General features: G+C 38.1%; 1 protein-coding gene across 3 annotated transcripts in view; it reads right to left on the bottom strand.

Annotated features, from left to right (window-relative positions):
* ABCA14 (ATP binding cassette subfamily A member 14) overlaps window positions 1-13,137 on the bottom strand; it is a 270,053-nt gene that overhangs the window by 16,689 nt on the left and 240,227 nt on the right. For all 3 annotated transcript variants that reach the window (XM_024985457.2, XM_059881559.1, XM_059881558.1), the window contains 2 exons: window positions 5,361-5,486; window positions 4,945-5,139 (listed from right to left, as the gene is read on the bottom strand). In XM_024985457.2, the coding sequence (XP_024841225.1) occupies window positions 4,945-5,139; window positions 5,361-5,486 (321 nt within the window). The remainder of the gene's footprint in view (window positions 1-4,944; window positions 5,140-5,360; window positions 5,487-13,137) is intronic.

The following is a 13,137-nucleotide window of genomic DNA, read 5'->3' as shown; positions in this document are numbered from 1 at the left end:
ATAATTCAAAAAGATATGTGCATGCCAATATTCATAGCAACACTCATTACAATAGCCAAGATATTGAAGCAACCCAAATACACATTCTCTCTCACACACATACAATGGAATATTGCTCTTCCATTTGCAACAATGTGGATGAACATTGATGAGATTATGATTAGTGAGATAAATGAGACAGAGAATGACAAATACTACATGATATCCCTAATATGAGGAATCTAAAAAGTATGTCAATCAATGTATGTAAAAAACAGAAACATACTTACTTACATAGAAGACAAACTGTGGGTTTCCATGGTAGCTCAGCTGGTAAAGAATATGCCTGCAATGCAGGAGACTCTGGTTTGATTCCTGGGTTGGGAAGATCCCCTGGAGAAGGGATAGGCTACCCACTCCAGTATTTGTGGGAACCATGTTTTACTGCTTTCTCAGAAATGTCTCTTAGAATTTAATTTTACTCATTCCCTTTTCCTTGCTTGCTCTTCCCACTCCCCCAACCACAACACCCTGTCCTAAAATTAGATGTTCTGGCTGACAGATCAGCTTTCAGTTCAGTTCAGTTCAGTCGCTCAGTCGTGTCTGACTCTTTGCGACCCCATGAATCACAGCACGCCAGGCCTCCCTGTCCATCACCAAATCCCGGAGTTCACTCAAACTCATGTCCATCGAGTCAGTGATGCCATCCAGCCATCTCATCCTCTGTCGTCCCCTTCTCCTCTTGCCCCCAATCCCTCCCAGCATCAGAGTCTTTTCCAATGAGTCAACTCTTCGCATCAGGTGGCCAAAGTATTGGAGTTTCAGCTTTAGCATCAGTCCTTCCAAAGAAATCCCAGGGCTGATCTCCTTCAGAATGGACTGGTTGGATCTCCTTGCAGTCCAAGGGACTCTCAAGAGTCTTCTCCAACACCACAGTTCAAAAGCATCAATTCTTCACCGCTCAGCTTTCTTCACAGTCCAACTCTCACATCCATACATGACAACTGGAAAAACCATAGCCTTGACTAGACGGACCTTTGTTGGCAAGTAATGTCTCTGCTTTTGAATATGCTATCTAGGTTGGTCTTAACTTTCCTTCCAAGGAGTAAGCGTCTTTTAATTTCATGGCTGCAGTCACCATCTGCAGTGATTTTGGAGCCCCCAAAAATAAAGTCTGACACTGTTTCCACTGTTTCCCCATCTATTTCCAATGAAGTAATGGGACCAAATGCCATAATCTTCGTTTTCTGAATGTTGAGTTTTAAGCCAACTTTTTCACTCTCCACTTTCACTTTCATCAAGAGGCTTTTCAGTTCCTCTTCACTTTCTGCCATAAGGGTGGTGTCATCTGCATATCTGAGGTTATTGATATTTCTCCTGGCAATCTTGATTCCAGCTTGTGTTTCTTCCAGTCCACTGTTTCTCATGATGTACTCTGCATATAAGTTAAATAAGCAGGGTGACAATATATAGCCTTGATATACTCCTTTTCCTATTTGGAACCAGTCTGTTGTTCCATGTCTAGTTCTAACTGTTGCTTCCTGACCTGCATACAGATTTCTCAAGAGGCAGGTGAGGTGGTCTGGTATTCCCATCTCTTTCAGAATTTTCCACAGTTTATTGTGATCCACACAACCCTCTTATCTTTAAAGAATTTTCTTTACAGCTCTCATGTGATTACTTTCAGATCTTCAGGAGGAAGTCTTCTTAATCCCTGAGTTACCGTCTCTGTATTGCTTTACTCCTCTTAGTTAAAGATTACAAGATAAATTACCAATAAAATATGCGCTCAGCATGGTCTCAGGGAGTTGCTTCTCTGAGAACTCTCCCTGTGCTGTCTCTCACAATCCTGTGTGTTTGTGAGAATTATTCAGTGTGAAATTGCCACAAGTATTCTTGGCCTTCCCTGGTGGCTCAAATAGTAAAGAATCTGCCCGCAATGCGGGAGACCTGGGTTTGATCCCTGGGTTGGGAAGATCCCCTGGAGGGGGGAATGGTAACTCACTCCAGTATTCTTGCCTGGAGAATCCCCATGGACAGAGAAGCCTGGCAACTAGTGGTTACCAAATGGGAGGGAGAAATCGGCTGGGGGAAATTAGGGATGTGAAATTAACAGATAAAACTACTACTTATAAAATAATAAGCAACAAGGATATATTGTACAGCACAGAAAACTATAACCATTTTCTTGTAATAACTTTTAATGGAATATAATCTGTCAAAATACTGAATCATTATGCTATGCACCCCTAAAACTAATATAATATTGAAAATCAACTGTACTTCAATGAAAATGACCAAAGACCTACATTTCAGACCTGAAACTATAGAATAAAACATAGGTCAGGTGTTTCACAATATTTGGCAACAATTTCTTGGACATTACACCAATCGCTTAGCAAATAAAAGAAAAAATAGACACATTGGATTTTATAAAAAAATTTTAAATTATGTACATATAATTACACTGCCAACTAAGTTAAAAGGCAACCACAGAATGGAAAAAATATTTGAAAGTCATCTATCTGATTAGGTATTAATACCCAGGTTTTATAGAAAATATTGGAAATTCAATAAGAACACTTATTCCAAAAATTGGCAAGGACTTGAATAAACATTTCTTCAAAGACTATATGTAATTGGACATTAGGTATAGAAAAATGCTGGCTCTCAGTGATCATTAGAGAAATATAAATTGATACTACAATGAGAAACCATTTCACATCCATCAGGATAGCAACTATTAAAAGGAGAAAATAATAGTTGCTATCTAGAATGTATAGAAAATTGAACCCTGAGCCATGTTGGTGAGAATGTAATATGTTATAGCTAAAAACTATGGAAGACTTTATGGCAATCCAAAAAATAAAAATAAAAACAGAATTAATGAGCACAGCATTTTCACATACATACGGCACAAAATACTACTATAGTGAATTCAACATGGCAATAAAAGTATTGTACACCAAGATCAAGTGGGATTTATACCTGGGATGCAAGAATAATTCAGCAAACACAGAAAATGTGACGCACCAAGTTAATGAAAGGTTAAAAATCACATGATCTTTTCAAAAAATGCTGAAAAATCATTTGATAAATTCAGCATCCTCTCATGATAAGTAAAAACTCTGAAAACTTTAGTACAGAAGGAACATATTTCAACATAATAAAGCCTATATGTAACAAGCTCAAAGTTAACGTTACACTCAGCAGTGAAAAACTGCAAGCTTTTCATTTAAGATCAGGTATAAGACACAGATGCCTATTCTCAGCACTCCTATTCAACATAATATTGGAAGTCCTAATCAGAGCAATAATCAAGACAAAGAAATTGAAGACATCCCACTACTAGGCATATACCTTGAGGAAACTGGAACTGAAAAAGATACATGTATCCCAATATTCATTGCAGCACTATTTACAATAGTTAGGATATGGAAGCAACCTAGATGTTCATAGGCAGATGAATGGATAAAGAAGTTGTGGTACATATAACCAATGGAATATTATTCAGCTATAAAAAGGAACACATTTAAGTCAGTTTTAATGAGATGGATAAACCTGGAGCCTATTATACACAATGAAGTAAGTCAGAAAGAGAAAGATAAATATCGTGTATTAATACACACACATATATATGGAATATAGAAAGATGGTACCGCCAATCCTAAATGCAGGGCAGCAAAAGAGACACAGATATAAAGAACAGACTTTGGACTCTGTGGGATAAGTCGGACATGACTGAGCGTTTGAACTGAACTGATGTCTTCATTTTAGTCAATTTATACCCTTGAATCTACAGTAAGTTTCTTGTAAATAGCACATAGTTGGATCTTTGATATAGATCTATTTAGCCCCTCTGTTTCTTTGTTATTTTCTGAGTATAATGAACTTAATCCATTTAGATTTATTGATAGGGAAGGATTTACTATTGTCATTTTTAAGTGTTTTATTTAATTTTATAGTTTTTTTGTTCCTCTTTTTCTCTCTTGCTGTCTTCCTTTTTGTTTTGTTTTCTCTTTCTCTCTCTCTTTTTTTTGATAGATTTTGAATCATTTCTCCTTTAACGAGTAAAACATCTAAAGATGTTTCTTTGTAGTTACCAAGAGGCTTTTTAAAGCTAATATCAACTTAAGTTTTTTTGCATGCAATAACACTCCACTTCTACCTCTGATCTCTCCGGCCTTGCCAGGGATTCTTAGATCCTCTTAAACTTCTGTGCTTGTCTAAACCATTGTGTGTGTTAGTGGCCTTAGGAGATTAAGGTGTTGACAAGTCCTGACAGTGCCCTGAAGGCTGAGAAAATGATCACTTGCCCATTCAGGCTCCTAGAGGACTCCTAGTTCTTATGCACTTGTTGAAACTGCCTTTTCGCTTTCTACATTCCAGGGGACTTCATGAATGCCATGTCCTGTTTGCCCTCAGAGCTAGGTGGTTTGAGAAACAGTCTTTTGGATGGTAGACAAAAAGTTGAGGAGCTAAATGTGTGAAGCTGGGAGTTGGGAGTTCCATTCTGATTGTAATGCACTGTTTTGTGGGTGGAGTTTATGGTGCAAGTATGTCTCAGCTCATCCTACCCATCTTGATGTGGATATTTTCTCAGTAGTGTGATGTGTAGGAGTCTTTCAACTAGTTCTGGATTCATCTCAGGGGGAATGGATCCCTGTTTAACTGTTTATTTGGTGCATCCAAGGAGGGAAAGTCAAGGGTCTCCTATTTTACCATCTTGCTCTCCGATAGTTTTAAAGAAAATTAAAGACACTCTTAGATTTTCATGGTAAGGCTGCTCTAATTGCCTCACCATCTCTGACCAAAATTCTCATTGCTCTCTAGAATCCTTGGGTTAAGTCAACAGTAGCGATATCAATGCCTACTATGATTCATGTCTATCATTTCCCACAAGTTGCTTCTGACCTTCACCCACAAATCATGTTTCTCACACCTCAGACAGCAATGATGTTTTACCTTTAGGATATTTTTGGTGATGCTAAGGCGCTCAACGAACACATCCCCAGAGGAAGCAACCTCCTCTCCAGTCAAAATTTCGAAGGTAGTAGTTTTCCCAGCTCCATTTAATCCAAGCAACCCAAAGCACTCCTGCTTTTGGATTGCAACAGAGATATTTCTCACAGCTAAAACGACTGGTTTTGAAAAATACACCTTAAAAAATACAGAAAACAATATAGTAAAGAATACTTACAGGTCATATACAAACAATACTTTAGACTCCCATGGACCACCTCAGGTAGCTTCACAAGAGTTCTTCTATTCTCTTGAGAAAACACACATAGATTCAAAAAACCACAGTAAGCCCTTGGCATTAATGACATACTCTTTAACAGAAATTAAACCATCATAAGTTGTTCATTGAATAATATTACCTTTATGAGTTCCTTAATAAGCACTATAGAATTCAGTGACTCCTGAGGGTTGTCCAGGATTCTATTTCTTTCATTTTGTACATCTTCATCTTCAGATTCCCCGGATAATTCCTTGGACACTCTATCCTATATTTTAAAAATAAGACCACAGATATAGATATGGATGCACTTTAGACATCTGGTCTACACTGGTTGGCTGCAGGAAGGCTAAACTGGGATAATCTTAAAAATGTCAAAACAGAAGTTTTGAGTCATTTCCAAATGACTTCCTGCATATCAACTCAGCTCTTACATATTTCCTACATCCAAAGTTTAAAACCTATACCATGAGCAAGTAGCATGTTCTTAACAAAATGGGCACTTCACAAAACACTGCAATCACAAGAAAACTGTTAATTACAACTAAAAGTTATTTTAAAATAATTTATTTTTTATTTTTATTAAATATAAAGTTATTTTTAATAATAAATGTATACTTTATAAGATATCAGAAGAGTTGAGAGTAGGAAAAGAGTAACACTTTTCTTTCAGAGAAGAAGAGTAGAATCCAAGGACAGACTCACGTAAGAAATGCTTACGATGAATTTCAATAAAATAGGAGTTCATCAGGCAACTTATGATGGGAAAGAAAGAATAGGTAAGACATCCCACAAAGTGAAAAGAATATGAAAGAATACTCTATGACTTGCATGTCATTCTTTTTATTTTGAAAGAATTTAGATGTACAGAAGAGCTATAAAAACAGGACAGCTCTAGTATACATTTTAACTTTGCTTAATGACATCATATAGTAATGATACATTGATTAAAACTAAGAAATTAACATTGGTTCAGTTCTATTAACTACAGATCTTACTGACGTTTAGTGCAAAATATTTTGAATGCTTTAACACTATTTTTAGTGTAAGCTATTCATTTAAGCATAATATATATCTTTGTTGCTGCTATTCAGTTACTAAGTCATGTTCAACATTTTGTGACCTCGTGAATGGCAGCACACCAGGCTTCCCTGTCCTTCAATAGTTCACTTAGTTTGCTCAAACTCATGTCCATTGAGTTAGTGATTCCATCCAACTACTTCATCTTCTATTGCCTGCTTCCCCTCCTGATTTTAATATTTCCCAGCATCGGGGTGTTTTCCAATGAATTGGCTCTTCACATCAGGTGGCCAAAGTATTGGAGCTTCAGCTTCAGCATTGGTTCTTCCAGTGAGTTTTCAGGATTGATTTCTTTAGGATTAACTGGTTTTATCTCAGTGCTGTCCAAGGGACCTTCAAGTGTCTTCTCCAGCACAGTTCAAAAGCATCAGTTCTCTGGTGCTCAGCTTTCCTTTCTTTATGGTTCAGCTTTCATATCCGTACATGACTACTGGAAAAACCGTAACCTTGACTATGTGGACCTTTGTAGGCAAAGTCATGTCTCTGCTTTTTAATATGCTGTCTAGGTTTGTCATAGCTTTTCTTTCAAGAGCAAGTGTCCTTTCATTTCATGGCTGCATTCAGTTTGCAGGGATTTTGGAGACTAAGAAAATAAAGTCTGTCACTGTTTCCATTGTTTCCCCATCCATTTGCCATGAAGTGATGGGACCAGATGCCATGATATCAGTATTTTGAATGTTGAGATTTAAGCCAGATTTTAATGTTAAAAAGAATTAGTTCTTCTTTGCTTTCTGCCATTAGAATGGTATCATTTGCATATCTGAGGTTGTTGATGTTTCTGCTGGCCATCTTGATTCCAGCTTGTGATTCTAGCCTGATATTTCACATGATGTGCTCTGAATATAAGCTAAATAAGCAGGGTGACAATATACAGCCTTGATGTACTCCTTTCTTAATGTTGAACCAGTCCATTTTTCCATGTCTTGTTCTAACCGTGCTTCTTGACCTGCATACAGGTTTCTCAGGAGGCAGGTAAGGTGGTCTGGTATTCTCGTCTCTTTAAGTATTTTCCATAGTTTGTTGTGATTCACATAATCAAAGGCTTTAGCATAGTCAATGAAGCAGAATTAGATGTTTTTCGGGAATTCTCTTGCTTTTTCTATGATCCAGCGGATGTTGGCTATTTGGTCTGTGGTTCTGCCTTTTTCTAAATTCAACTTGCACATCTAGAAGTTCTTGGCTAAAATAGTGTTGAAGCCTAGTTTGAATTATTTTGAGCATTACCTTAATAGCATGTGAAATTAGTGCACTTGTGTGATAGCTTGAACATTCTTTGGCATTTCCCTTATTTGGAGTTGGAATGAAAATTGACCTTTTTCAGTTGTCAGAATGTTTCAAATTTGCTGACATATTGCTGAAACTTTAAGAGTGTCATCTTTTAGGAATTGAAATAGCTCAGCTGGAATTCCATTACCTCCATTAGCTTGGTTCCTAGTAATTCTTCCTAGGGCCAATTGACTTCACACTCTAGGAAATCTGACTCTAAGTGAGTGATCACATCATAGTTGTTATGTGGGTCATGAAGACCTATTTTGTACAGTTCTTCAGTGTATTCTTGCAATCTCTTCTTAATCTCTTCTACTTCTGTTAGGTCCTTACTGTTTCCGTCATAATGTATTGTGCCAATCTTTACATGAAACATTCCCTTGGTATCTCTAATTTTCTTGAAGAGCTCTCTAGTCTTTCCCATTCAATTGTTTTCCTTTGTTTCTTTACATTATTTACTTAAGAAGGCTTTCTTATCTCTCCTTGCTATTCTTTGGAACTCTGCATTCAGTTGGTATATCTTTCTCTTTCTCCTCTGCCTTTCACTTCACTTCTTTTCTCAGCTATTTGTAAGGCCTCTTCATGCAATCACTTTGCCTTCTTGCATTTCTTTTTCGTGGGGTTGATTTTGGTCATTATCTCCTGTACAATGTTAGGAACCCCTGACCATAGTTCTTCAGGCACTCTATCAGACCTCATCCTTTGGATCTATTTGTTTCTTACACTGTATAATTGTAAGGGATTTGGTTTAGGTCATACTTGAAGGGCCTAGTGGTTTTCCTTACTTTCTTCAAGTGTGAATTTTGCAATATAGAGTTCATGATCTGAGCCAAAGTCAGCTCCCAGTCTTATTTTTGCTGACTGTATAGAGCTTTTTTTTATCTTTGGCTGCAAAAATATAATCAATCTGATTTCAGTATTGACCATATGGGTGATGTCCATGTGTAGTCATCTCTTGTGCTGTTGAAAGAGTGTTTGCTGTGACCAGTATGCTCTCTTGGCAAAACTCTGATAGTCTTTGCCCTGCTTCATTTTGTACTCCAAGGCCAAAGTTGCCTGCCTGTTATTCCATGTATCTCCTGACTTCCTACTTTTGCATTCCAATCCCCTATGATGACAGAGACATCCATTTTGGTCTTAGTTCTATCGCATATTGTAGGTCTTCATAGAACTGTTTGACTTCACCTTTATCAGTGCTATTTGTTGGGACATAGACTTGGATTACTGTGAATTTGAATGGTTTATCCTGAAAATGAACAAAGATTATTCTGTCATTTTTGAGATTGCAACTAAGTACTGCATTTCAGACTCTTTTGTTGACTCAGGGCTACTCCATTTCTTCTAAGGGATTCTTGTTCACAATAGTAGATATAAGGATCATCTGAATTAAATTTGCCCATTCCCACCCATTTTATTTCACTGATTCCTAAAATGTTGATGTTCATTCTTGCCAACACCTGTTTGACCACTTTCAATTTACCTTGATTCAAGGACCTAGCATTCCAGATTCCTACACAATATTGTTCTTTACAGCATTGGACTTTACTTTCACCACCAGACACATCCACAACAAGGGGTTGTTTCTGCTTTGGCTCAGCCTCTTCATTCTTTTTGGAGCTATTTATCTGCTCTTCTCCAGTAGCATATTGGACTCCTACTGATCTGGGGGGCTCATCTTCCAGTTTCACATCTTTCTGCCCCTTTATACTATTCATGGGATTCTCAAGGCAAGAATACTGCAGTGGTTTGCCATTCCTTTTTCGAGTGGACTATATTTTGTCAGAACATATATCTAGATATGTACATAAATCATAAATCAACATCTTAACAAGTTTTATTGTAACCAGTATCAATAAAGTAAACAGAATATTACCCCTCAATAACTAGAAATATGACACGTAACTCACAATGTATTGTTATACATTAGTTTTGTTTTATATAAATGAAATTCTACTTTACATATTCTTTTACATCTGATTGAATTTGTATTTGAGATTATTCTATGCTGTTGCATAAGTTATAGGCTCTTCCTTCTGATTGCTATATTCTATTGTGTGAATAGACATTTTAAAATCCATTATGCTACTGAGAGACATGTGGTTTGCTTCCTTCTTAAACTTTGTCTTATATAAATAATGTTTTGTGCACATTCTTTCAAATGTCTTTCAGTGAACATGAGTATGCCTCTCTGTTGGATTTATACTTAGAAGGGAAGCTTGTAGGACTTAGTTATGCACACTTCATATGCATATAAAATGTTTTATTCTTTTGAAGTATAGTTATAAGATATATTAGCTTCATGTTAGCTTCACATTAGCTACAAGGGAAGCCCCCTACAACATAGAAACTTCACATTAATATACATTACAAATTAATCACCACAACATCTAGTAACCATCTGTCATCATACAAAGTATTTGGAATATTACTGACAGTATTCACAATAGTGTACATTATGACCTATGACATTTATTTTAAACTGGAATTTTGTATCTCAATCTTTTTGTCTTTGTCTTTTTCTCTGAACCCTGCCAGGAAATGATCACCATTGCCTCTTGTGGTCACCAGTTTGTTCTCTGCCCCTATGAGTGTGTTTCTGTTGTATTGAGTCTCTGTCATTTGGTTTTTTAGACTCCACGTATAAGTATATTGTTTAGTCACTAATTTGTGTCTGACTTTTTGTGATCTTGACTGTATCATGCCAGGTTCCTCTGTCCTTGGGATTTTCCAGGTAATAGTATTAGAGTGGGTTGCCATTTCCTTTGCCAGAGCATCATCCTGACCCAGGGACAAAACCCACATCTCCTGCCTTGGCAGGCAGGCTCTTTACTACTGATCCACCATGGAACCCCACATATAAGCGAGGTCATAGTAACTGTCTCCATCACAAGCTGGAATCCAGATTGCCAGGAGAAATATCAACAACTTCAAATATGCAGCTGATGCCACTCTAATGGCAGAGAGTGAAGAGGAGCTAAAGAACTTCTTGATGAGGGTGCAAGAGGAGAATGAAAAAGCTGACTTGAAACTCAACATCAAAAATTTAAGATTATGGGATTCAGTCCCACCACTTCATGGCAAATAGATGGGGATAAAGTGGAAGCACAGAGAAGGCAATGGCACCCCACTCCAGTACTCTTGCCTGGAAAATCCCATGGATGGAGGAGCCTGGTAGGCTGCAGTCCATGGGGTCACTACAAGTCGGGCACGACTGAGCAACTTCACTTTCACTTTTCACTTTCATGCATTGGAGAAGGAAATGGCAACCCACTCTAGTGTTCTTGCCTGGAGAATCCCAGGGAAGGGGGAGCCTGGTGGGCTGCCACCTATGGGGTTGCACAGAGTCTGACACGACTGAGGCGACTTAGCAGCAGCAGTAGCAAAGTGGAAGCAGTGACCAATTTTCTTTCCTAAGATTCCAAAATCACTGCAGGTGGTGACTGTAGCCATGAAATTAAAAGATGCTTGCTCCCTGGAAGAAAAGCTGTGACAAACTGAGACAGCATATTAAAAAAGATAGACATTACTTTGCTCGTGAAGATCCATATAGTCAAAGCTATGGTTTTCTCTTGAGAGTCCCTTGAACTGCAGGGAGCTCAAACCAGTCAATCCTAAAGGTAATAAACCCTGAATATTCATTTGAAAGACTGATGCTAAAGCTTAAGCTCCAATATTTTGGCTACCTGATGTGTAGAGTCAATTCATTGGAAAAGACTGATGTTGGGAAAGATTGTAGGCAAAAGTTCTCCTTTTTGTGATCTACTGACTGTATCATGCCAGGCTCCTCTCTCTGGCTCCTCTGCCAAGGGTAGCAGAGGATAAAATGGTTACATAGCATCAATGACTCAATGGACATGAATTTGAACACATTCCAGGAGACAGTGGAGTATAGAGGAGCCTGGTGTGCTGTAGTCTTTGCAGTCGCAAAGAGTCAGACATGACTTAGCGATTCAACAACATTGACAATCTGACATTTCACTTAGCATAATGATCTCCAGGACTATCTACCTTGGTATATATAGGGCACTTTAATTCCTTTTTTATGGTTGAGTAATATATATATTGTGTGTGTGTGTGTGTGTGTGTGTGTGTGTGTATTAAGTCACTTCAGTTGTGTCAGACTCTTTGCATCCCTATGGATTGTAGTCCTCCAGGCTCCTCAGTCCAAGGGATTCTCCAGGCAAGAATACTGGAGTGGGTTTTTATGCCTTCCTCCAGGGGATCTTCCTTACCTGAGTATTGAACTCACATCTTTTATGTTTCCTGCATTGGGATGCAGGCTCTTTGCCACTAGTGTGACCTGGGAAGACATATGTACATGTACATCATAGCTTTTATCCATTCATTTACTGATGGACACTTCAGTTCAGTTCAGTTCAGTTCAGTCGCTCAGTCATGTCTGACTCTTTGCGACCCCATGAATTGCAGCACGCCAGGCCTCCCTGTCCATCACCAACTCCCAGAGTTCACCCAAACTCATGTCCATCGAGTCAGTGATGCCATCCAGCCATCTCATCCTCTGTTGTCCCCTTCTCCTCCTGCCCCCAATCCCTCCCAGCATCAGAGTCTTTTCCAATGAGTCAGCTCTTCGCATCAGGTGGCCAAAGTACTGGAGTTTCAGCTTTAGCATCCGTCCTTCCAATGAACACCCAGGACTGATCTCCTTTAGAATGGACTGGTTGGATCTCCTTGCAGTCCAAGGGACTCTCAAGAGTCTTCTCCAACACCACAGTTCAAAAGCATCAATTCTTCGGCGCTCAGCTTTCTTCACAGTCCAACTCTCACATCCATACATGACCACTGGAAAAACCATAGCCTTGACTAGACGGATCTTTGTTGGCAAAGTAATGTCTCTGCTTTTGAATATGCTATCTAGGTTGGACATAACTTTCCTTCCAAGGAGTAAGCGTCTTTTAATTTCATGGCTGCAATCACCATCTGCAGTGATTTTGGAGCCCCCAAAAATAAAGTCTGACACTGTTTCTTCAGATGGCCTCTAAACCTTGGCTATTGTAAATAATGCAGGAGTAAACATAGTGGTGCATGTATGTTTCAGAATTAGTGCTTTCATTTTCTTCAGATAAATATTTGAAAGTGGAATTGCTGGATCATATGGTAATTCTATTTTTAATTTTTTGAGGAACTTATATACTGTGTTCTATATTGACTGTACCAATTTACATTCCCACCAACAGTGGACCTGAGGGTTCCCTTTATCCACATCATCACTTGCCAATCTAACTAGTATGAAGTGATATTGCTATGTGATTTTGGTTTCATTTCCCTGAAAATTAGTGATGTTGAGCATCATTTTATTTTTTCTGCTGGCCATCTGAATCCTCTTTCTGTTAGTTCATTATCATAATGTTTAGAAATGCATCAGATTTCTGTGTATTCATCTTTACCCTGCAACTTTACTGAATTCATTTATTAGTTATGATAGTTTTTGGTCTATTATAGTTTTAATAGTGTTTTGGATTTTCTGTATATAGAATGGCATCTGTGGATACTAACAGTTTCACATTTCCCTTCCAATTTGGATAACTTTTATTTCTCTTTCTTGTCTGATTGTT

Source organism: Bos taurus, chromosome 25, assembly GCF_002263795.3.
Source record: "Bos taurus isolate L1 Dominette 01449 registration number 42190680 breed Hereford chromosome 25, ARS-UCD2.0, whole genome shotgun sequence".
Taxonomy (NCBI): domain Eukaryota; kingdom Metazoa; phylum Chordata; class Mammalia; order Artiodactyla; family Bovidae; genus Bos; species Bos taurus.
This window is presented reverse-complemented; position numbering and strand designations above follow the sequence as displayed.